This window comes from Galeopterus variegatus, unplaced genomic scaffold (assembly GCF_000696425.1).
Source record: "Galeopterus variegatus unplaced genomic scaffold, G_variegatus-3.0.2 Scaffold5563, whole genome shotgun sequence".
NCBI classification, from domain to species: Eukaryota; Metazoa; Chordata; class Mammalia; order Dermoptera; family Cynocephalidae; genus Galeopterus; species Galeopterus variegatus.
Genome location: NW_007731674.1, coordinates 111,190 through 137,737, shown reverse-complemented (window position 1 = coordinate 137,737; position 26,548 = coordinate 111,190). Strand labels below are relative to the sequence as shown.

Below are 26,548 nucleotides of genomic sequence, written 5' to 3'. Positions count from 1 at the left end.
ATATATGTATAGTAAATTTTTTTTTTTTTTTTTTTTTTTTGACCATTAAGGGGATTGCAACCCTCAGCACAGTGTGGTCTGCACTGCACTCAGCCAGTGAGCGCACTGGCCATCCCTATTTAGGATCCGAACCCGCAGCCTCGGCGCTACCAGCGCCGCGCTCTCCCAAGTGAGCCATGGGGCCAGCCCCACAGTACTAATCTTGGAGTTTCATATTGTTGCCCAAGAGGTAGCAAGGGAAATTACTATTAATTGATACTTCCACCCAAATTTTGTCAGATGCCCAGGCCTGAATGGAAATAAAATAGTAATGATACATGATGGTAGGAAATTACAATGGAACAAATATTGCATGAAGATTTGACTATTCTGTTGATTAAATTGCAGGCACTTAATGACTAAGTAAGCTGTGCTCTGTAGTTCTAATTAATAGCTTTGTTTGGTGAAAACAGATGCTACAAAACTTCGAGTTTCTCCAAAGAATCCTCGCGTCCCCAAATCGCACATGCTTGAATTACATTGTGAGAACAAATGCGACTCACATCTGAAACACAGTTTGAAGTTGTCCTGGAGTAAAGATGGAGAAGCCTTTGAAATGAATGCAACAGAAGATGGCAGGTAGGTAAACTCGTCTTATGTCACAATATTTGTTTGGGATTAACACCTTGCATTTGGAAAAAAAAAACTTTTAAAAATATTTATACTGAATGAAAATGTAAACATGGACAAACATATTTGAGTGTTAAGTCACGTCACTTTCCTATCACATGTTTATCTTCTCATTTTTGCTACTGTTTATACAGTGTGTACCATCTTGTTAGTGCATGAAACAGAAGCCATTCTAGATAACGGAAGCAGATTTACTGCCTGGGCTCAGGTGCTTACGAAACCACTGGAAAATCTGGAGGAGCTCGGCCTCCAGTGAGCCACATCCTAATCTGTTGGGGTCTTGATCACGCAGCCTTGTAGCTGCGCTGCAGGGATCTGGACACTGCTGCCGTCCTTGCAGTACCTCACTCCATGGGTGCTGTTGTGAGTCTAGCCACTGCCTCTTCTTCTGTCTGCCAGAGCCACTCTTGGTCCCATACCCGGAGAAGACAGTGCCAATTTCCCTTCTGCCTCCCAGCCTCACCTGAGTCTTTCTCACTGCAGAACCTAAACCAGATATGGAATTCTTCCTGCTAGGAAGTATTGGCAAGTGTATGTTTGAGTCTTCCAACCTCTGTGCAGAGTATACAGGAAAAATATAGAAGAGACTTGGCTTCAGATCCTGGTTCAGCCCTTTACCAGTTAGGAAGTGTGGATAGATGCTGAATAGCACTTGACAATATTAAGTACATCAGGGGAGGAGAAAAGATGATTCTATCACTGAATGCTCGCTCTGCCTTTTGAAAGCATGCTGGCTCAGCTTTGTTTTCTTTTGCATTGTTACTGAGCAAGGGTTAAAAATTGACCATCTTGGAGCCAAGTTCACCTGCAGTTAGGTTTTGTTACTTATCGCTCTGAAAAAGTGAATCTGAAGGTCTGTAGATAGGACATGCACTCCTTTGATGAGATGGCAGCAGTGTCATGATTACGAGCATGAACTGTGGAACTCAGGGGCCTGAGTTCAAATCCAAGCTTTGTCACCTACTTGGTCTACGCCCTTAGACAAGCTGCTAAATGTCTCTGTGCCTCAGGTTTACATTCTGTCACATAGTTTGATTTAAACAAATGTTTTTAATGGTACCTTCATGATAGTGTTATTGTGAGTTAACATACCAGTCCACTTTCATGGTTATCATTTGTACTACTCCTGTCCCCAGCCTACTTATTTCATTTCTGTTACTTGTGTGGCCTCTGTCAGTATTTGTGTGTGTGCCACCTCTATACAAAGGCATTGATCTCAGCTGTGGTACTTAACTAATTCCCTCCCTTCCTACATACGCACATATTTACATATATACACATATATAAATATGAAGGTTTGTGGAAAGGCAGCATGTGTATTGCAACCAGTTGTCATTGAGACAAGAGAGATCAATTATACATGCCTAAAAGGCTGTACTTTTCAACAGAGATCTTCTGCCTCAGGTTCGTTCTCAGTTGATCTGTCCTCTGCTCAGATCTGCCTAAATTCTCCCTCTTTTTTCATTACTGTGTGGTTATCTGAGGTCTTCTGTGTGACCTCTGGACTACAGCCAAGAAGGGAATCAGAGACCTATGTCTTGTTGGTAATGTGACATGCATATGTAGGCTGTGACCCGAGGAATTCCATGCAGCCTCTTTGTGTGGCCCAGTTTTACAGTTTCAGCAGAATGCTGGTGTTCACACTCAAATGAAACTCTGGCTGTGTGAGTGGACTGAGCAAGTGATGTAGATGTTCTTCCAACTCTCCCTAACAAGCACTGGGGTTGAGGGACAGTAACCTCAGCTCAGAAGAGACCTTGAAAGTGGAGAAGGCTGGGAATGACTATAGCTGTCTGACCTTGACTGCTGCCAAGGGCAGGCATGGAGCTGAGATCACAGGTGTCTGCTGAATTTCTAGGCAACCATCAGTAAGCTCAAGCTTCTCACCGTCTGCTGGGACACTTTCTCCTTATCACTAGGCTGAGGACCAGGAGCTTTTACCTAGAAAGAGGTTACATTTCTAATCAAATGGTGCACAGAGAAAATCCCTCTTTCTCTGTCCTTTTGTCCCCTTTCAGGGGGGTGTGGTAAGTGCTGGGAACTGCTACTCTGGACCGTTCTATCACCGGGTGGCTCCCGTGGTGTTAGTATTTCCCATACATGCTTTCCCTCCCTCAATAATCCCATGAGGACAGCAGCCCTATTAGGTAGGCTGAAATGACCCCAAGGAATTTTCTGTGGATTTCTAATCTGCAGGTGGCTCTAGACCACACACTAATGTTATGAAAAATGGGTATGAAACCATTTAAAAATTTTCTACTGTACTTCTCAAAGGTAGCGGAGACTGCTCATGACCGTAGGCAGACCAAAGGATCCAGCCCTGCAGGAGAGACTGCAGTGGCAGGGGAGGGAGGGACATGTGATAAACTGATGGCTGGATGGACGGGGGAGGAAAGGGTGTTGAGAGCATAAGTGGGAGGTTCTAGCCCTGGCAGCAGAGAAGGGCTGCTGTTTTCCCTTCAGAAATGGTGGCAAATCAATTTGGGGGGGTGGCGACAGAGAGATGAGGATGCCCGGATTCTAAGGCTCTCATCATGAAGGTCTCTTCCTAACAGACTAGAAACTAATTTGTTCAAGCAGAGAGGCAGGAAGGATGGGAGTTGCAGACGTGGAAATATCTACCATGAGGAATATGATTAACGATAAGCCAGAAATGAGTAAAATCAATTTGATTAATATTATTAGTTACAGCCATTGAGCACATACTACACCCAGCTGTAAATACTAATTACTTTATGTGCTTTACCTCATTTACTTCTCCTGAAGAGAAAGAAAATATTTTTATACCCATTATTTAGGCAAGGTGAATTAGGCTCAACGTTTTGTTTAAGGTTATTTAAAGAATGATTGATGAAACTGAGTCTCAAATGCAGGTCTTCAAAGACAGCATCATTTTTGTTGCGTGGCCTTCACCAGAGCATGGCTTCACCAAAACATACCCAGACAGAGAGGGTTAGGACGACAGCAGAGGTTAACATGGGCTGGGGGCTAGCATGCTGGATATCGCAGATGAAGGAGGCAAGAGGTCTTAGGTAATAGCAGGTTTTCCAGGTGAGGTGATCAAGCAGGTAAAGTCAAACAGAGGAAGAGATTGGGAGACATGAAGTTGGAGATGAAGCTTAAGAGCAGGTTTTATAAGAGCAGAAACAATTGGACTTGAGGCAGAATCCAGTTGACCCATGATGGGAATATAACATGGCAGAGAAATAAACAGTTTTTGTCTTAAGCACTGAGAACTTGGAGCTGCTTGTTACCGCAGCACAACATAATGTGTCTTTGCTAACGCAAAACAGTCGTCAGATTCTGATGTGTGCCAGAACTACCTCAGCATTGTGTCCAAATGCAACGGCCCTTGCCCCACCTCCAAATGTTCTGATTCGGAACCTGGACTGAGGATGGGGAATGAAATTTGTAAGAAGCTCCTTAGGTACACCCTACCCACCAAATGTCGAAGGCTAGTGGATCTCTCTACCTTGATTAATCTGAGGCACCTAAGGTACGTTTCTGGGATAGAAAAAAGCATAATGCAACAATGAGTTACCAAAAAGTTGCCCTTTCTTTTTGTCCTGAAGTAGAGTAGCTTTGTGCAGGGCACAGAAGCCCTGTTTGAAGAGGTTATTAAATTATAGTTCCTCATTTAAGAAAGTAAACTTTTCCAAAATTGTCAGTGTATGCAACATTTTCATACTGTATCAAAAGGACACATAACTAATATGAACTGAGAAATTAATTCATGTCAAAGTTTTATTATATCTAGAATTATAGTAGGATTGTTGACGAGAAATACCAGGTAATATCAATTGCCAAATTGTTCAGTTATTGCTACAGGAATAAGGGGCTGTCTCTGTCCCGAATACAAAGGCAGAACCAAGTTTGATTTTACTACAAATTGAAGTAATTTTCTATAATTAAAACATCTCAGCAGTTTATATGAGTTTTACATTAAAAATCTTAATTATGTAAGAGTCTCCCTTCACACAAGGATGACACTAAATGATTTCAAATAAATGGTAATTGCTGCGAATATAATTTAAATTTAATGGAGATTCATTTAAAAGAATCCTTGAATAGTTATGTTGACAATACATAGTATAGGGTAAAAGGTATAATTTATAAAGAAGCAATTTTCAAGTTGTAAACCTGCTTACTATTGGCAAAAATAGAACAAATGATGAAAGTCTAGGTGAAATGACATGCAATAAGTGGTGCTAGACTGCCATCTACTGGTCAAATAAATTACATAATTTGTTATTAGATCTTAATGTGCCTTCTACCTAGAAAGTGGCGGTTTCTAGGTCAAATAGTAGAAGTATGATGGCTACTAGGAAAAATTTTATGGAGAAGGTGGAGAGGTATAGACAAGGAGATCTACTGGTCAAATAAATTACATAATTTGTTATTAGATCTTAATGTGCCTTCTACCTAGAAGGTGGCGGTTTCTAGGTCAAATAGTAGAAATGTGATGGCTACTAGGAAAAATTTTATGGAGAAGGTGGAGAGGTATAGACAAGGAAAACTAGTCAAAAAGAGAGATTATCAGACTCCACCTCACATACTCTGGTTCTGCAGAACCGGGTGGGATGCAGGAATCTCCCTTTGTAAGAAGCACCCAGTTGATCCTAAGTAGGTGGTTCCCTAAATATGCCTTAAGAATTATTCAAGCGTATCTTAGCTGTTGTAAGGTCTGATGTGCTCTTTAGACACACCAGGCAACACACAGTTCTGTCACTGACCCATGCATCACAGATGGTTGGATTTTATATATATATATTTTTTAATATCATCTTGTTTATGGCTATGTAGACATTGTGTATGCTTGAATACTGCTTTATATTCAGGTCTCAACAGTGGCATCCTCAAATAAAATTTGCATTTATGTGAAGTTCTTTTTTTACTCTTCTATGAATTTTTTTTCCATGGGGAAAACACATTTTTGGAAGCATTGTGTTTTCGTTGTTTTTGTAGTTTTCATCCTCATCATATACTCATTTTTTTTCTGGTAGGATAATTATTGATGGAACTAATCTGACCATATCAAATGTCACTTTAGAGGACCGTGGGGTTTACTCCTGTACAGCTCTAACTGCTCTAGATAGCGCTGCTGATGTAACTCAAGTAACTGTCCTTGGTAAGTGCACTAACTAATGAGAAATCTCTGGTTATTTCTTCTTCATTACTGATTAAATTCCATTGCTCCTAGGCATTAAAGCCAATGATTATTTCAGTCCCTGCGTATATATTGTTGGTTTGAATTTTTCATTTAAAAGTAATCCTGCTTTCAATTGCTTTCTCCTCTTCTCATATAAAAGAAATTAATTAATGCTTAATTTCTATTCCCTACATGGGTAACGTTGCCAATAGCAGCAGGAGGTAAGCGATGCTATCAGGAGAAAGAAAAATGAAGCATGCCTGAGTTCCTAACACTCTTGTTCCTAGCACATCTATTTCCTGGGGTTCAGAGAAATAGGGCTGAGGAATGTAGGTGAGCTAGAGTGGAGGGATGCAGATGGGGGTCGAGAGGTGGATGGATGCACAGTGGTCATGCCCTAAACCAGAGGCACACACTGAGCTCCCAAGGTCCCAGGGAGAGCAGGAGGGACTTCAAGCATTTTGCAAAGGAATGCTTTTGATTTTTTTTAATGATAATGCTAATTAGAAAACAGTGTGTACACTTCACTAATGTAATCAATGCAGTTACCCCTGAAATCACCAACATTTAAAGCTCTTAGACCATCTGCTGGATATTTTCCAATTTCTGTTTTGCATTCACTCTCCACTAGCTCTTTGACCTGGAAACTTTTCATGGGAAGCCCTGGGAGTAGAGGAGGTGGTGGGGGTGGGGGTATTATTTACTTTCCTTACTCTTTCCCTGCAAGCTGGCTCGGTCTCACTGCCCAAGTCATAGCTTCTCCAGGGAGGCTCTTTCCACACATTTCCTTCTGGTGGAATTCTAGTAACTGCCCCCCCCCACCAGTATTTTAAGTCCCCTCCTACTCAATCCCCAGACACCCTGCCACCCTTTTAAAAAGAGTCTTTACTAAAAACTTTTTGAAATATCCTAAATTGTGTGAGCTGTTTATTTGCTGCTGCGACTCTACCGCTACAGACGTTTTTACACTTACTATGTATTGTTTCAGTGCACACCATTTAGTCTTTCCTTTAGTTTGCTGATATTCCTTAAAAGAGTTTGGTTGTAGCTAAACTCCTTCATCAGATATCCATCATTATTAGCAGGCCTTTATCTTTACACTTCGGTTGCTGGGGGCCACAGGTAAGTTGCTCACCAGGGACATAGACTGAAAACAAAAACGCAGTCTCTTCTGAGGTGGGTTGGTGAAAACTGGGTAAATAGGCTGAATCTCTTCAAGGGAAGCAATTGGCCGATGTGGTTCAAGTGAAATAAATGGTTATCATGTCTCAGGTGAAGCAAATGGCCACCAGAATGGCTTCTTCCAAAAAAAAAAAAAAGGCAGTTCCCAGGTTATACAAGGTATGGACTTGTCTCAGTAGGATTGTACCTTTCAGGAAGACATTTGGCCCTATGTATTTCAGCTATTTAAGGGCTGTACAAGCACAGAGGTTTAGTTCTCTAGTAATTATTCCAACAGCAATTCACCAAATAAAATAGCTGAGCTTCAGGTAAGTGTCAGGATCCACAGGCTTTGCCCCTAAGTAATTCAAGCTATGGCAGGTAGCAAGACGACTGGATTCCCTACTGCTTGGTCCTCACCTTCTAAATTTCCCTGCAAAATTTAAAATTGCAAAATTTCTTGTGATTAGGCTGCCGTTTTTTAGAACCATTAAATTTTGGTAATTTTAAATGAATAGTTGTTATGATTATATATACTGTTTATGTGTAAAATAATCTGCCAAATTTTTTAGGATAAAAGTAAAATATTTTTAAAGAATATTCTATGAAATAGGCTGCATTTTTTAAGCCACTTCTATGACTTTACATTCTAATTTTTTAGGCGATCCTCTTGCTTAGAAAAACACATCTCCACAACTGACAATAATAAAAGGTTATATGAGTAGACACACCTGTAGTTTCTAAAAGACTATTTTTATTCCCCAAGAAAACAATTTTTAAAAGTGTATACTTGACCCACTTCAATCAGTTATTTTCAAAAGCCTTGACATAATATGCTTTGAGAATATCATTCTTTTAAGTCTCAGTTGCGTTTATCAATTCTAGCTCCATATGATTCTCAGAGGGACTGGATTTTAATCACAGATACAGCCTTAGTTATTACAGGAAACTTCGGAAATTAGTAGACTCTTAGGAAGTACTTAACAGAAACATAAATTCTCTGACCTCAGAGATTCTGAAAACTATTGAAAAAATGACTTCTTGTCACCTCTCCCAGGTTGACCGAGATGCAAAGGATTACTCAAAGCCCATTTCTTCTGAGCAGTGAGATGCCCCAAAGGGGTTAATTTCCAGGAACCCTCAAGAGAGAGGCATTCCTCCTCAGAAAATAACACCAGAAAATAACACTGAACTAGGGTTCTCTTTCAGTATTTATTCTCCAGGCCATAAAGTTACAGAACAGGAACACAGGTGATTACAAAAAACCAGTAAGATAATTGTCATGGCAACAATCATTAGGTTTAGCTGCACAAAGGACATCTGCCCTTAGAGCCAGCAACTTTGCTGTATTACACTTCTTTATCTACAGCAGAGATTTTAGCCCAGGGAAAGTTTTCTGTCTTTTGCGAGCTTACCATTTCTATGTGTAATTCTAAAAAGTTAGGCCCTGTAAAATACATGTGCTTGATTAATGTTAGTACCCTTCACACTTCTTACTTAAGGCCCTAAAGTTTGGACATGGACACTAACTACACCTTAAAAATAAGCACATTTTAAAAATAAGCATGCCTTTGTTCTGAATTGAAATCAATGCAATTTATCAGTGTAAATTTTCAACAATTGGCAAATATTTAGCCAGGGCAGTAGATGATGTTTTTCACTTGGAGAAAAAAAGAGTCATTGACAGGACACATTAGATAATACTTTCATTGTCTATGAGAAAAGATAAATACTCTAGAATACTTGAGAGAATTCAGACGAAATTTTAGAAAAAAGGAGATAAGATTAGAGATAAGATTTCTTCTTACTGTTGCTTTTATTGTAAAAGTACCAGAAATTTCCGTGTACTTAAACACTAAAATATGTCATCACCTACTCAATTTTCCAGTTTCAAAAATCAGTGCCAAATCTCTTCCAACATAAACTGCCTTCCTACTCCTTCAGAACTGCAGGCCAAGAGTATAAAAATTGCAGAAATATACTGAGAGTTCATTATAAATTATAATAGAAATTCAACACAGTTGCCGAAAAGGAAAGCAGAGCTCATGTTCCCTGTTTTATTTTTCTATAACCACAGGACCTAATTTTTATTGCTTTAATATGATAATTATATGCATGATTGAAGTGATCATGTATTTTTTTCACTTACTCATTTAGTCAAAAAACATTTATGTGCAAAGCACTGTGAGCAATGCAGAGATTGATAAAATATGGTTCCCTACTGTTGAAGGTCCTTTTAGTTACACAAAGGAGATGCATCAGGCATGTAAATAAGTGTGAGCTGGAAGAAAGTAAGTGATCCATTTGAGACACATCATGTTTCTCTAACTTGAGTGTGCATAATCATCACCCAGGGGACTCATTTACAAATGCAGATTCTTGGGCACAGCTCCTTCAGCAAGCCAGAGATAGGGCCCAGGAATCTTCATTGTTAATAACTGCTCTTAAAAGAAATTCTGATGCCTGCAGTCAAGGATGGCCATGTGAGAGCTGGAATCAGAGAAGAGGAAGGTAATATGGACAACTGGGGAACAGGCATGAAGGAAGCTGCATTTGAAATGGAATCTCAAGGGCTGGTGAGATGTGAACGATTGAGATTGAAGACATGGCCCAGAGAGGAAGGGGGTCTGGCAATATGTACGAGAGAGGGAATCGGGTAAACAAAGGCAATGCTGTGCATTTTCATTTCTTTTATCTTTTCTTATTAATTAGATGTTCCGGATCCACCAGAAAGCCTTCACTTGTCTGAAAGACAGAACAGGAGTGTTCGGCTAAGCTGGGAAGCTGGAGATGACCACAATAGCAATATTAACGGTAGGAAGACTTGGGAGAACTATTTTTCTTGCTTACCCTACTGAATCAAAATTAATATTAAAAGCATTTGTAACCACCTTTGATGGATATCCTTTTAAACTTTTAATACTATATATGAATCTTAGTATAACATAAGCATACGCAATACATTCTAATATTTTTTCCCATTTTCCTACTGCCAGAGTATATCATTGAATTTGAAGGAAATAAAGAGGAACCTGGAAGGTGGGAGGAACTGACTAGAGTCCAAGGAAAGGAAACAACCCTTGTGTTACATTTGGCTCCATATGTGAGATACCAGTTTAGGGTCATAGCCGTGAATGAGGTGGGGAGAAGTCAACCCAGCCAGCCGTCGGACCACCATGAAACACCACCAGCAGGTATGCAGCTTCTCACATCAGGTTTCTAACAACATATTTTAGTTTTGTCCCATCTTTAAACATTAAAGAAAAAAAAAAGAAAAGAAAAAGATGAATGGAGTGGTGTAGGATTTTAGATATTTCCAAATAGCTTGAACAGTTCTGTAAACTAAACAGCACCCCAAATATTCAAAGTACACCAGTCTCATAAGTATTACACAAGTGTTTGATAGACAGCGGGAAATTAGGGGATGGTATGTTAGAAAATGTTACTCTTATTTCTTATAGCTAAATATATTTAAATAAGACATTGTTAAGTATTTTCTAAATTAAAGTTCAATATATAGGAAAGTCAAGGATTCAACTTTCTGAAATGAAACTTTTGACTCACTATAGGCATTTTGTTAAATTTTCAGTGTATCTGACATCATCAATTTTTATGCATTTAGTGTATTTTTTTGTATCTCCATGTCTATTTAAATTCTCAAGATGTGTGTTTGGTTTTTTTTTTTTTTTTTTTTCGTTTTTTTTTTTTTTTTTTTAATCTCAAGAATAACAGTGCTAAAATTTGTGTTACTGGACAATGTGGTCATAGCATAGTATTTTTTTTCCCCTAGGTGAAATAAATATTTTAGGATATAATTCTCTTTTTTTTTTTTTTTTTTTTCGGTTTTTTTTTTTTTTTTTTTTTAATCTCAAGAATAACAGTGCTAAAATTTGTGTTACTGGACAATGTGGTCATAGCATAGTATTTTTTTTCCCCTAGGTGAAATAAATATTTTAGGATATAATTCTCTTTTTGGATTTTGAAAAAGCAAGCCAAAGTAATAACTGGATCAGATACTTGTGTGATTTTAGTATATGTTGATCTTAGCACTAAACTCCCAACTTAGCTCTTTCTAATAAAAAGGATCCACTTGAATATATTTCATGATTACATTATGTGCTATTTTCTATCTGATGTTCCTAAAACCTGGTTGTTGATATTAATATATGATGTTTAATTTTATTCTCCTAGAGTCAAATATTTACAAATATACTTCTCACAACAAATCTAATTTTAAAAAGTAAAGCAGGTTTAAAATTAAAACATGTTTTTAAAAAGCAAGTTTAGAATTAGTTTAGAATTTTCAAAAGGCAGGCTTAAAACTTTACAAAGCAAATTTAAAATTAAGACATGCTTGTATATAGTAAACCATCTACTCTCTATTTGATAATAATAATATCACTCCAAGAATACTATTTTATTCCTTTAAATAGAATATATATTTAAAAGCTGTCTTAAATCCTCTTAGGAATTGGGCCAGGTAGAAATTAATAAATATAATCATAGTTATTTAAATATCTGGGTTTGGAGGGGGAGGCAGGGGTGATATGATGATTTACCCATGGGTTACCATACAATGGGAAAAATAATGTTAATGCTTGTAATTTTTCAGCTCCGGACAAGAATCCACAACACATAAGGGTTCAAGCCTCTCAGCCTAAGGAGATGATTATAAAATGGGAGGTTTGTATTCCTTAATGTGTTTTGTATTTCTTTGCGCTCTTTTTTCTTTCTCTTAGGTCTGCATGCTAAGTAGAATGATAGGACAGTATTTTTTAAGAACAAAGAGATAAAGTTCAGTGATGAAATGAATTTGTGAGTCATCATCATTGTATATTTTAAAGATCATTGTGATTACAGTGATACATTGTAAAATACGTTAACACCAGTAAACAATTTAAGGAAGACTGTACGGGTTGATTTCTTTGGAAAAGATTACCAAAAGTTTCAGACTTCTATTATTTTTATTACCTATTTTCTAGATTATCTCTCATTTTAAAAGTACTGAAAACCTTTTACTAAATTTAGTATATGGTCTAAGTTTTATGTGTGTTAAAAAGATGACCTCCCCTCCCCCAATAATAGTTTCCATTTATGAAGTATCATTAGTCACTCTGTATACTCATTTCTAATTCTGAGAACAACCTGTCAAGAAAGCATCATTAACACCTTGTTCTAGATATAGATAAGACATCCAGGGTGATGAATGTCTTGCCTATCACCACACAAATAGAAATTAATCAAGCTATGATTTAAACATGGAACCCACTTTTCCCTCTTTACATATCTCTGCTAAATGTTATTAAATAGACTTTATTCTTTGAATTTGGCATAAAAATTTATGTCTGCTAAGATAGCTTTAATTTTTCTAGTGTTATTTCCAAGTTTCTTCCGTAACAGTGGAGAACTTTATTTTCTTTCTACTATGTGGACATATTTTATGAACAAGTATATGTAGACAAATTTATGTCTGCTAAGATAGCTTTAATTTTTCTAGTGTTATTTCCAAGTTTCTTCCGTAATAGTGGAGAACTTTATTTTCTTTCTACTATGTGGACATATTTTATGAACAAGTATATGTAGATTACCATTCAAGCATTCTAATTAATAGTAAGCCTCTGACATTGAATTCATTGAGTTTTGTGAAAACAGAACACTTTTTAATATATGATGAGAAATTTTAATTTATTTCCACACCTTATGCTAGGTATGGTTCTTGGAAGAATTTTAAAGTTTATAAAGTCTGGTTTGCTTTTTTTCCCCTCATATATTGATCTTTGTAACTCATTACATAATCACACAGCTCATACCTGTAAAATATTTAGACAATCTTTTTTATATCAACACTAACCCTTTATTTTCATTTTAGTAAAATTAAGTTTTGCAAATTTAAGATGTCGAAAATTTGAAAAAAAAAATTGATAATACACAAAAACTAAATATATCCAAGAATATTATTCTTTCCTTGAATTTGTGGCCACAAATAGTTACTACCACATTGTCTTGATAATTACTTAATTTACAGTTTGAAATTGTTAGTCTTTTATTATTTGAAAGTATACCTGTCTTATACTCCTTTAAATTTCATAGAAGTTTCAGTAAGGTAGATGATATAACTGATTGGATATCACCTATTAATATTATGTAGTTTGCAGGTCAGTTTCTCAGGGAAGCACACATGTTCCCATAGTGTTAGCTCATTAAACCTCACCACTCCTCTAGGGGGCTGCAGTAGCTCAGGGGTGTCAGCCTATGTTTCATATGCAGAAGCTGGGATTCCCAGAGTTTAATAACCTCACCCGGATGCCGTGTGCTGAATCACACTGAAAAGAGGGCAGAAAACTTGAGCCTTCCTTACTGCTCCTCTTACTCCTAAGTTACCTTTTTTTCCCCAAAAGATACAAAAGACTGATTACTAATGCTCTCTTCTTGTAAGAATAAGACTAAGCCAAGAAAGTGTTTCTAATTTGTCTTTGAAGAGCAAATGACATGTAATTCAGCAATTAATTGACTAAAGAGGAAGGATGTAGTCACACAGATTTGGATCTAAATTGTTACATTCGTATGTTCATCATGTTTCATATCATCTAGAAGTACTCCTATCAGATACCTTCACCAGCACAACCAGTGTCCTTTAAGAATATCCATTCATTGAGTGTTGTTTTCCTTGGATCATCCTGTGGAAGGGAGCTAGATGCCAGGTATTTCCCTAGTTGACAAGCAGATACTGTGAATCAATGACCAGACCCCCTCCAGAGACTTGACTCACAAAATAATTCCTGTCTACAAGATAATGATCAGAGAGACACAGCTTGTTTAACAAAAAAAAAAAATTGATCTTTCACAAAAGGATTAAAAATATAGATGAAAATAGGAGCAAACTGGATGTCCTTAATTTTTGTTTGTCTCTTTTGTTTTTCATTTAGCATTAAACAGGATTCATCTAAAATTAACACATTAAATTTTAACTTAATGGTAGAACTAGTCTTTAGCGTTATCTTCTAAAATTCACTTTTCATATGTTAATTGGGTCATGTCTCACTTATATACTTTAAGTGTTTAAACGTGATAATTTCCTATTTCTCAAAACAAAGGAAAAGAGCTCACTACAACCTAGTCAAGTAAATATTTGTATCAGGATGTTTTTTGCTTGATAGTTCCTATTCTCCTATAAATATACAGAAGTATATTTATGTGAATTTTTAACTTCTTTTAATCAAATAACAAATTTCTAATTTCAAAAACACCAACAAACAAATAAGCAAACAACCCCCAAACCCCACTGATGTTGGGAGGTAAAGACTGGTGCGGCCGGTCTCAAAAAAAAAAGGACAAAAATAAATAAATAATTAAATAAATAAATAAAAGTGTTCAAAAAATTTTTTAAAAATAAAATGGAATTAAGGCAGTATGACAATCTGTGCAGTTTCTAGATCAGTAGGGATAATCTTGCTTGGTTCGTAGATCTCTTTGACAATGTGTTAAAAGTACAGAATCTTTTTCTATGAAATTATACACAAAAAGTTTTGCTAATAATGTCATGGGCTTCTCAGATTCTTTGAAGGGCACCCCTGGACCTCATCTAGAGATTCCAAGATCCCAGGTTAAGAACCTCTTTTCTAGGGGCCGGCTCGTGGCTCACTCGGGAGAGTGCGGTGCTGATAACACCAAGGCCACGGGTTCGGATCCCATATAGGGATGGCCGGTTTGCTCACTGGGTTAGCGTGGTGCTGACAACACCAAGTCGAGGGTTAAGATCCCCTTACTGGTCATCTTTAAAAAAAAAAAAAAAAAAAAGAACCTCTTTTCTAGAGACCACTTCCTTGAGGGCAACTTTATGAGGGGAAGAGAAGGCCCCTGGACTTTTTGCTCTTGCTTCTGCCCTTTGCTCTTGCTTTGCTCTTGCTTCTGCCCTTGATCCTTGTCTTCTATCTTTGTTGGGAGGCTTATTTGAAAATTTTCTGAGGATTTGTTGGCCATTTTCTCAGAGCCAAATACAAAGTGTTCCTACTGTTTCTTTGGGAGCCCAGGCACCAAAGAGGCTGGTAGTAGTATAGTCAGCCCTTCATATCCGTGAATTCTGCATCCGTGGATTCAACCAACCTTGGATAGAAAATATCCAGGAAAAATATAGCATCTGTACTGAACATGTCATCATTTTCTAAATAATACAGTGTAACAACTATTTACTTAGCATTTACATTGTATTAGGTATTATATGTAATCTAGATATTATAAGTAAATCTAGATTTAAAGTTTATAGGAGGATGTGTATATGCAAATATTACACCATAAAATATCAGAGACTTCAGCATCTGTGAGTTTTGGTATCCATGGGAGGTCCTGGGACCAATCCCCCATGGATACTCCACGGAGGGATGACTGTATAGCTAAAGATTTTTCTTAAAAATTGTACAGTTTGTTTTAAGTTTACCAGAGACCTTTATTAAATTTAGTTGTTTTTCCTGGAGCAAAATGTGTAAATTGAACATTATTTGTATGCATTTATCGTCAGTAGGGCTGAAGTAAATTATAACTCCATATTGCAGTATGGAACTAAAAGCTTGTGGCTAATTTATCTGGACAATGCTAAAGCCTGAATGTGTAAATTGAACATTATTTGTATGCATTTATCGTCAGTAGGGCTGAAGTAAATTATAATTCCATATTGCAGTATGGAACTAAAAGCTTGTGGCTAATTTATCTGGACAATGCTAAAGCCTGTAGTGAATTTAAATTCTTATCATATTAAAAGGTGTCTTGAAGGAAGACTTTTCAATGAATGCAAGTGTAAACAATGGCTTTGGAAAATCTCATAAAGTTTTTGTTTTGATTTTCTTTCCTCACAGATAATTTAAGTATTTACCTTGGAATAAGCATAGACTTGAATGTAATTTGCTGATATAGCACTATGCTTTCAACTTAATTCAAATCAATGCCTCTAATAAGTATTTTAGTAAATTAGACTGAGTCAAGAAGCATTACAAATTCTGTAAGAACACTATATATGACATTATTGAATCACCCACATATGCAGACAAAATTACTGTTTATGTAAGTGAACCTTATAATCTTAAAATCACATTTTTAAATGTACCGTGTTTGATATAATGGATTCATTTAAATGCAAATTCCCATTTTTGTGAAATTAAACAGGTGGCTTAAATTACATTAATTTTTAAAAATTAAAGCATGACTCAATTAAAAACTAGAGTGGAAATAATCGAATTCCTATACTAAAAATTCCTCCACCAAATATTTTCATACAGCAAAATAAATGGGTGAAGAGAGATGCTATTGCTTCTGGGTACTAATTTATAAGCATGAGTATTCTTCAAAAATAAAAATGTACTTAAGTTTTCTCCTCCCATGGAAGAAAGACAGAGAAGGATGGTATCAGATGGAGGAAACAGTTCTGCCTAAAAGTCATGGGAGAATCCCATTCACAGCCAAAGAATTCACGGTCATGTCCTTTTTATTTCTGCCAATTCATTAGGAGTGAAAAGGTGGAAGATAGTGGAAAACAGAAGCCAAAGCTAAAATCTTCTGTGGAATTTCTTTGTAAATCCTTTCTTATAAGAAAACTTAGACTTAACCATAAGGGCATAATCCAGACATCTAAAGTGTGTGGGTCCCTTTACACAGGGAGATGGGGGACTAATTTTCAAATTTAAACTTACTGAATGACAAAAATATTCATAACTGTTTCTAAATGTAGGAGGGGGATTTACGATCTCTGAAGAAATGATATCTCTATAGCAGTGATTCATCACTGTCTCTGAGTCAACATATCTGTGATCATACCAAATGCGTCTTGCTTGTATTTTAGCCTTTGAAATCTATGGAGCAGAATGGGCCAGGACTGGAGTACAGAGTCTCCTGGAAGCCACAGGGAGCCCCAGTGGAGTGGGAAGAAGAAACAGTCACAAACCACACATTGCGGGTGATGACGCCTACTGTCTATGCTCCTTATGATGTCCAAGTCCAAGCTGTCAATCAACTCGGCTCTGGGCCTGAACCTCAGTCAGTGACTCTCTATTCTGGAGAAGACTGTAAGTGGTGCACCGGAAACTACTAAGCACTTCAATAAAAGTTACTCTAAGTATAGAGAAACTGGGTTATTCTAAGGACTATATGAGCAAATTCATAAAAGGCCCTTAGTAGAGAGCCTGACGTATAGCATAAGTTCAATTAATGTTAGCTGTTATTAATATTTGACTAACCACATTTCCAAGTAATTTTATTTATATAACTAGTGTAGTTCACTTGCTTCCAAAGGTAAGATGCCCAAAGGACATTTCAGTGGCTACTGTTTTAAGTTTCCAGTTATATTTGCCCAAATTGTATCCATCTGGAGAGCTTCATTTTTGTACAGGCTGTCCTCTTCTCCTAGGAATGTATTTGGGCTGAGAAACTTCTCTGTAATGAGAAATTATCTTGGTTACATTTGGGATTGATTTCATAAAAGTGCTTTCCCCAGATTAAACATTATGGAAATCACCTTTTGCAAAGTATCCTAATAATCATATTTGGAGGTTATTGAAAACTAATCAACCTTACTTGCTTAACAGATCCTGACACAGCTCCAGTGATCCATGGGGTGGACATTATAAACAGTACATTAGTTAAAGTTTCCTGGTCAACAATTCCAAAGGACAGAGTACATGGACATCTGAAAGGATATCAGGTTTTTATCATGTTTTCCCTTCTTGTTGTTGAATTAGTATCATGCCCGGGAATAAAAACTGATTTCAGAAAAAGCCAAAAGAGAATCTGCCACCATGGTTGATATGTTAAAGGGTTCATATTTTCATTGCAGATAAATTGGTGGAAAACAAAAAGTCTGTTGGATGGAAGAACACATCCCAAAGAAGTAAACACTCTAAGATTTTCAGGACAAAGAAACCATGGAATGGTTCCTTCCCTAGATGCCTTTAGTGAATTTCACTTAACAGTCTTAGCCTATAATTCCAAAGGAGCTGGTCCAGAAAGTGAGCCTTATACATTTCAAACACCAGAAGGAGGTGAGAGAATAACGTTTTGGAATGGTGACAATAATTGAAATTTTCCAATAGCCATGTTAGACATTGTCTACCTTGTTAGTAGTTAATGTATACTTTATATGAGTTAGCTTCTCAATTCCTATAAAAACTTGAAATCTAATGGGGCTTACTTTTAAGAAATTTACCAGTTTATGAGTGTTTATTCTTGGTCTTGTGTTTTCTAGTACCTGAACAGCCAACTTTTCTCAAGGTCATCAAAGTTGATAAAGACACTGCCACTTTATCCTGGGGACTACCTACAAAATTAAATGGAAACTTAACTGGCTATTTATTACAATACCAGATAAGTAAGTAGATAGAAATTTGAATTGGGGTTAACCTGTTAATATTTCATTTTTTGGCTGAGTCTTTGGTTTCCTTTATTAATAATATAATGATCACTTAAGGCCATGGTTTGTAGGCTTGTTTGTATATGTCCTTTGGGCACTGGACCAATCCAGCCTGCTGCTTGTTTTTATAAATAAAGTTTTGTTGAAATATAGCTATGTCCACTTATTTACATATTGCCTATAGCTGCTTTCTTACTAGAGTGGCAGAGTTGAGTGTTTGCAATGTAGGCTGCATGGTCTGCAGGGTCTAAAATATTTACAATCTAGCCCTTGACAGGAGGGTTTGCTGACCCCTGTTGTAAGAGAAAAGCAATGTGCCAGTGGATACCAAAAAAAGTGTGTTTAATATTTATATAGAAGAGGACTTGGGAATTAAAAAAGATGCCAAAGAGCAGAGTTAGTAAGTGTTGTAATGGAGATTTAAAGCACATGTAACTTCTACACTATGCTCCCTCTTGTGCCTCAGCTAAATGCTGCCAGTCTCACCCCTAAATACACTTATGTTTGTAGAATACTTTACCGGTAGCCTGCTGGTTTAGGTAGGTAGTATTGAGAGGACTAAAAAGTTGTCTTTGGACCATTATTCAGAACAGGCTCTACCCACATGCTGCTGTGCCATTATATTGAAAAAAGAATGTTTAAACAAAATCAGGTCATGTTTAATCATAGCCATCTCCCACCTCTAACAGTCTTCAAATCTAAGCATTATCTCAAAATGGAAATTGGAGGACTGAAATCATAGAAAATTTTAGCAGCCCTCCTACCACGAAAATTTTAGATTTTGAGAACATGAATTTTTAAAAAGTCTAACAGTCTTCAAATCTAAGCATTATCTCAAAATGGAAATTGGAGGACTGAAATCATAGACAATTTTAGCAGCCCTCCTACCACGAAAATTTTAGATTTTGAGAACATGAATTTTTAAAAACTCAAAATTTCAGTGCTTGTTATGTGGCAGGATCAGTACTAAGTACTCTCACTGCATTACTTCATTCAATAAGAAATCTTTGAGTTATGTACGGTCACTATTGTGTGCATGAGGGAATTGAGGCATTTGGTGTGCACTTGCCAAGGGTCATACAGTATGATAAGTGTTAAAGTAAGAAGGCAAACCCAAGTTGATCTAATTCTGGATGCTTAGTTCTTAGCCTAAACTGTTCCATAAGCCAGTTTTCAAAAATGCAGAAAAAATTGATGAAATATTTGATGATTTTTAAAACTTTCTTTGGCGAAGATATGCCTTATCCTTATCCTAACAATTAAAAACTCAATATTAATTAAATTCTAGCCTTCATATTGATTTGTATGTAAGATTGAAATTTAATTTAAAAACAGGTTCTTAGACGATAGAGAGAAGGTGAAATATTAACAATTATAATGATTATTATACTGTTTAATATGTGGATTTTTTATAGAATGATTAAATTTATGTTGTTATTTTGCTGTCTATTAATATTAAGTAATTAAGACATTTTAAGGTAGTTTACCTTTTTTGTTATTGCTATTATATGTTCAAAATAGTTGCTGTTTGTATATATGAGAGCCCTATATATACTTCCCTGAATTTTTATATTGATTGTGGTAGTTTTTCAGTTGATGTTGTGGCATTTTACAATTGTGCTGTCAAATAATTTGTAAGTAGTGATGATCTTACTTCCTTATTTCCAATGTTTGATTCCCTAGTTTGTTCGTTTGCTTTTTCTTTCTTCTCATTGATCTAATTGCACTGTATAGACCAAGGAAGGAATTTTTCTGTTAACCATAAATATACCTGTGTGATATCGTGGCCTGAGAGTCAAGAGCAATTATAGTCCTTTTGTTGCCATTAACAGCTGCACTATCTTGGACAACTGATTTAATCTCTTGGACTGTTCTTATAGTCATCTTTTAATACTCTGTGCTGTAACAACACAAATCTCATATCCTTGCTAGATTCCAAATTTGTTAAAAGAAATTTTCTGATTCATCTTTTTATCCATTGGCACTTTGCATAGTGCTTAGCACACTAGATATTTAAAAATAATTTATTGATTGATCGATTGATTCTACTTATATAGTGCCACATATTAAACAAGAAAACATAGAAGGCAAAAATAAAACATTATCCAAATTACTTATCCAAAAGTAGATTAAAAGTACTTGAGTCAAGGATACAATGATAATATAATAATGGGGGGAAGTCCATCATTTTTAATACGTATTATGAAGGTGGTTGGTTCCAGTATGTCACAGTAGTTAAGAATTTGGTCTCTGGAGTCAAAAAAACACGGTTTGGATTCAAATCCTAGATTGCCAATTACTGGCTCTAGATCTGGGTAAGCTGTTTATTCTTCCCAGACCTCAATTTCCCCATGTATGAGATGGTCATAGTGATTGTACTACCTCATAGGATCAAGTGAGTTGATGGCTATAAATAATTAAGATAACTTCTTGCATAGCAAAGCACGGTAGAAGCAAAAATAAAGAACAATATATCTTGAATTAAGTACCACAGAATTTGAGGCATTTTTGTTCATGTTTATTTCTTTAGTAAATGACACCTATGAGATTGGAGAATTAAATGATATCAACATTACAACTCCATCAAAGCCCAGCTGGCGTCTCTCAAACCTCAGTGCAACTACCAAATACAAATTCTACTTGAGGGCTTGTACTTCAAAGGGCTGTGGAAAACCAGTCACTGAGGAGAGCTCCACATTAGGGGAAGGGAGTAAGTATCTGAAGCTTCTACATGCTGTTTCTTTTAAAAAATTGCTCTGAAAAGAATGTACCATGCTAGTCACTATAAATTAGAAATGATTGTGATCCAAATCCATCTGACCTTCTGTTTTTCCACATAGATACGGAATTTATTAATCTTATTTGTAAAGTTCACATTGACTGAATTTATGGATTTCTGCACAACAGCAACCAAACCAATGCTTAGTGTATACAAGGTCAGAAACTATAATTTGACTTAATTAAAATAGGGGAACATAAGGTCATAAAGTTATTCACGAGGTCAGTAGAGGGATATTTTTTCTTTTGGAAATGTTTCCATACTGAAAAATATTTTTCTCTTGCATTGGTAGACATTTCACAACACAGATCTAATTCATTTCACTTCCATGCCTTGACTCATGTATACATTGATTCATATGTCAGTTTCATTTATTGTCTGGTGGTTGATGCCAAATAACTGGCTTAAAAATGTCTCATAAATCTATGGTTTCACTTGTGGTACAATCCTCCTAATTTAATTACTCTTTTCTATTTTTTTTTTTCTTCCTCATAACCATTTCCCTTCCCAAGTTATTTCTCCAATTATAAGCATAGCAGTGTTCTTGCTAAGGCTGTCCATGACATCAATAGGGCATCAGCAGAGAAATAGGAGGATAGAGTAATAAAGAGAAATGGATCAGAGGAACTGATGTACACACTGATAAGTTAAAAAAGAGGGACTTGTGTGGGGTTCAGTCTGGTCAGGCATGGAAGTTTATTTGGGGAAGAGAAGGAGGGAATGGGAAATGACAGGAAGGGAAATAGAATTATATACCATGTAGAACGTGTCATACTCTGTTCTGAATGCTTCTCCAAACTGTAGATTAGAAAAGTGGTAGAAATTAATGCAAGAGATACCAGGAAGAGGAGAAAAAAGTAAAGAGGAAAATTAATTGTCTGTCACTTATTAAAGAAATTATGTTAAAATACATTCAAATTTGTGAATCACTGTAAATCAAGGTGTTTGTGTATGATTGGTTATCCTCTGACCTTTATTGTCAGGGGTTTTTCCCTCTTATTGTTCCCAATGTATCTAAATAATAAAGGGCTTATGTTTTTCTCAGACTCCTTAAATACTTAAAATCCCTTACGTAGAAAAAGTATATATGTATTCAAATAATTTCTCCCAAAAAACTCACAGATTATAGGATGAATTGAACACAAATGAAATGAAGAACTCATTTATCTTCTCATAAAAATTAGATTTAGATGGTGATTGAAAACTTCCTAGTAACTAAAAGTATTTTATTTCTCAAGTGTTCAAGCTGGCATCAAGTGTTCAATATGAAGAAGTCAGGATAGCAGTCAAGTAAATACACAACTTCTGTATTTTTAAAAACAGAGTTTATGGGGCCGGCCCGGTGGCGCACTGCTACAGTGCGCTGCGTGGGAGCGCGGTGGCGCTCCCGCCGAGGGTTCGGATCCCACATACAGACCGGCCGCTCACTGGCTGAGCGAGGTGCGGGAGCAACACCGAGGGTTGCGATCCCGTTGCTGGTCCCGGTCCGGTACGGGCGCGACACTGAGGGTTGCGATCCGTTGCCGGTCACGAAGAAAGACAAAAAGACCAAAAACAAAAAAAAAACAAAAAAACAGAGTTTAAAGCACTGATGTAGTTGATATTTTGATAGAACCAAGACTACCATATGCGTGAAGAATGCTAATCCCATTCTTGCTAGTTTTGTAGCATGTAACAATATCCACAAATTGCCTTACAAGTATCACACATTCTAGTATATATCTTGGAAAGTTTGGTCTTGGTTGGATTAAGTTTATCAAGTTGTTTTTTGGAGAATGGAAATGCTATTTGCATGATTTTATAACTGATGCCACATCTTTTCTAAAAACTGATATGGATTAATGTGGTTGAGTGTCTTAAAGCAGATTTCTTCACTGTCTTGTGTGTCAGTAATTTAAAAATGTTCCTTACTAGTGTTTGTGCTCTTTTTCAGGAATCTGCATTTTCAGTATTCCAGCTACTGTCCCTTCCCCAGTTGACACTGATTTCTCTTCTATAGACATGTCTTGCCAAATTTACAGGAAAAAATTGTAACCTCTTTTCCCACTGCATTTCAACACGATCTTTGAAATATATATATATATATCCATTGAGGAGATACATCTTTATATCACTATAAACTCTAAAATTGATGAATTTTTTGCACATCGGAATCTACTACTGTGTGTCTTGTTCTGCCTAGATAGCCCATTTTAAGGTTATTTGGCATTTATTCAGAGAATGAGATTTGATCAATAAGCATTTTTTTCTTCTTGTTTTTTGGTTGTCATTCCAATTTTCAAATGGATCACATTTCATAATCTAAAAGGAGGAAAATGGAGTTAATCAGAAATATTCTTTTTTTGTCATTAGTGATTTGAATAAATCACTTCTTTGCCCTATTTTTCAAAAGCTTGCACTACTTAATGTTATACTAATATTTCTGTTTTTCAAGGTCAAAATTAATTGCATTCTGTTTCAATGGTGCTCAATCTCAAAGGCTTTGCTCAGCTATATAACTCACCTTATTTCTCCCGCGGTGCCATTTTTTCATGAAGTCCTTTTGTTAATCAGTAACTATATAATCATTTTTTACTTTATGGTGAAAAGTTATAACTAAATATTAGTGTGTAACAAACATATACTCACTTAAAACAAAGTTTTATAACCCCTAGTATTCTCAGTAAGGAACATGTTTTATTTTACATATAATTGGCTAATATTTTCTGGTTGACATTTACTATTTTGAGTCGACTCCTAGCATTTGGATTGAATGCAAAAATATTTTAGATATTTAGTTGTAAGGTCAAAAATTAATGTATATTTTAATTAAATTTCACTTTATTTGCTACTCTGAGATTTATTAACATATTGACTTATTGATATTTCTTTTTTGAAAATTGTTAATTCTCATACCACATTCAAAATGTCAGTGAAATTATTCCACTTAAATTAACCTGTAAACCTGCACTTTATGCAGCTTGAATTTCCACAAATTTCAAATTTTCAGTATATGACTTATTATGATGCTATTTTATCAGTATTTATGGAGAAGAACAAGGAAAAAATTAGTATATAGTTAGTTAAGATCATAATATTATATGATGTCAATTATAAACCAAAAAGACCATACTCAACTTCCTGCTAGGTTGTGAAAATCCAAATTACACAACATTATATATATGATTTTTTAAAGTCTTTGTTTGGTTTTGAACCATTCATGTGAGCAGACGGATGTATAGTACCATTTTATTAACAAATCCATCACCTTGAGTGGCCACGAATTGAATTCATTTTATTTACTCAATTTCAGTATATGAAAAAAGTCTTAAAGTGTTGTTTTTCTTCATCTTCTGATAATTCAAAAACTATCTCAGAAAAAAAATGGTACAAGTAGCTTTCTTATTCATCTCAAATAACGATAGTTTTTTTTTTTCTTTGAAAAACTATCTCAGAAAAAAAATGGTACAAGTAGCTTTCTTATTCATCTCAAATAACGATAGATTTTTTTTTTTTCTTTGTTCTTTTACCTTTTATATCCTGCTTTTCAATGATTACAATTCATATGATTTAACTGTGTACATTTCTTAGGTAAAGATATCGGGAAGATATCAGAAGAAGTAAATCTTACTCAAAAGATTCACCCAATAGAGGTATTTGAGCATGGAGCTGAACATATCGTTCGCCTAATGACTAAGAATTGGGGTGATAACGATAGCATTTTTCAAGATGTAATTGAGACAAGAGGGAGAGGTGAGAAATGAGATTATACCTGGGGCAGTCTTAGACAGTAAGTGTGTCCCATAGATTATTTAATTTTACGTATATCCTATATGATAGATAAAGAACATGGAGTACCTTAGCTATCAAAATCAGAATTTCAATTTGTTTGGGCATAGCATTTTAAAATTATCAAAATGAAAAATGTTCCACCATAGTCCAACTTATCCTTTTATTGCGTTTACCAGAGTAGTTGTCTGAAAACATCTCCTGCTAATTAACACGTGTTAATGACAAAGACTAAAAAGAAAAGAAAAACAATACAGCAGCAGAGGCTCCATGGTAATCTGCTTAACACACCAGGGCAGCTCCTGCTTATGCTTGCTTCCTGCTGCTTTTCTATTTAACTTTGTCTGCCTGCACTGTCCTTCCTTGGTTTTCATCCTCAGAATCAAATGCCACTTGAAGAATGCCCTTTCTAAATCAAGAAGTAATAATTTATCAGTACCCACCTCCCCCTCTCTCCCATGAAAGGTCCTTCAAATCACATTCTCTCTTGGGCCATTCAATGGAAAAATAAAATTGATGCTGTTTTGTATGTTCAAAAATAATGTCTGATTTTCCCAAAAGTTACATAACACCAAAGACTATATTCAATGTTCTGACTTCTTTTTATGTGACAGAATATGCTGGTTTATATGACGACATCTCCACTCAAGGCTGGTTCATTGGACTGATGTGTGCGGTTGCTCTTCTCACACTCATGTTGTTGACTGTTTGCTTTGTGAAGAGGAACAGAGGTGGAAAGTATTCAGGTACACTGTCTTTTAATGTGATTTTCAAGTTATTAAATGTATTTTCTAGGAGGCACTTTTCAGAGACATCTTTTATTTTATTTTTTTAATTACTCATTTATGTCAAATTTATATTAGTAAATTAAACCTACAATATACTGAGAGGGTTACAAGATTAACTAACCAAAGGGAATATGTATAGTCTATAATATTATCTCTAGGGATTTACTTGTTTTCTCTTTTCTGGTACTTAAAATAGGTTCTCACAAGGCTTATTGTATTTCCAAGCTGTTATTTTCTATTTGTAAAATATCAGAGATATTGAGGAGACATATTGCTAAGTCACACATATATTTTAATGTCAGAGGAAAGGGCTCATCTACAGCATGCCTGTATACATATACACGACTCAGATGTTTTGCACTAGTGCATTCTAATACTCTTAGCTCCATTTGTCAACTTTGTTAACCATTATTGGGAATGCATTTCTTATTATCATGACATATTGAACAGAGTGCTTCTTGAATTAATGGTACATAAAATATAGGCCGGCCCGGTGGCGCACTGCTATAGTGCGCCACTTGGGAAGCATGGCGGCGCTCTCGCCGAGGGTTCGGATCCCACATACAGACCAGCCGCTCACTGGCTGAGCGAGGGGCGGGGGCAACACCAAGGGTTGCGATCCCGTGGCCGGTCCCGGTCTAGTACGGGCACAACACTGAGGGTTGCGATCCATTGCCGGTCACGAAAAAAGACAAAAAGAAAAAAAAAAAAAATAACAGCCTTGTTAGGGCTGGCCCGGTGGCGCACTGCTATAGTGCGCCACTTGGGAAGCATGGCGGCGCTCTCGCCGAGGGTTCGGATCCCACATACAGACCGGTTCCCGCTCACTGGCTGAGCGAGGG

At 36.2% G+C, this 26,548-nt stretch overlaps 1 protein-coding gene across 1 annotated transcript in view; it reads left to right on the top strand.

Moving 5' to 3' along the window:
* CHL1 (cell adhesion molecule L1-like) overlaps nt 1–26,548 on the top strand; it is a 41,517-nt gene that overhangs the window by 10,405 nt on the left and 4,564 nt on the right. The window contains exons 5-16 of the mRNA XM_008589641.1: nt 453–618; nt 5,673–5,797; nt 9,692–9,793; nt 9,976–10,173; nt 11,592–11,662; nt 16,809–17,031; nt 17,551–17,666; nt 17,799–18,003; nt 18,207–18,329; nt 20,902–21,081; nt 24,721–24,882; nt 25,533–25,664. Coding sequence (XP_008587863.1) covers nt 453–618; nt 5,673–5,797; nt 9,692–9,793; nt 9,976–10,173; nt 11,592–11,662; nt 16,809–17,031; nt 17,551–17,666; nt 17,799–18,003; nt 18,207–18,329; nt 20,902–21,081; nt 24,721–24,882; nt 25,533–25,664 — 1,803 coding nt within the window. The remainder of the gene's footprint in view (nt 1–452; nt 619–5,672; nt 5,798–9,691; nt 9,794–9,975; nt 10,174–11,591; nt 11,663–16,808; nt 17,032–17,550; nt 17,667–17,798; nt 18,004–18,206; nt 18,330–20,901; nt 21,082–24,720; nt 24,883–25,532; nt 25,665–26,548) is intronic.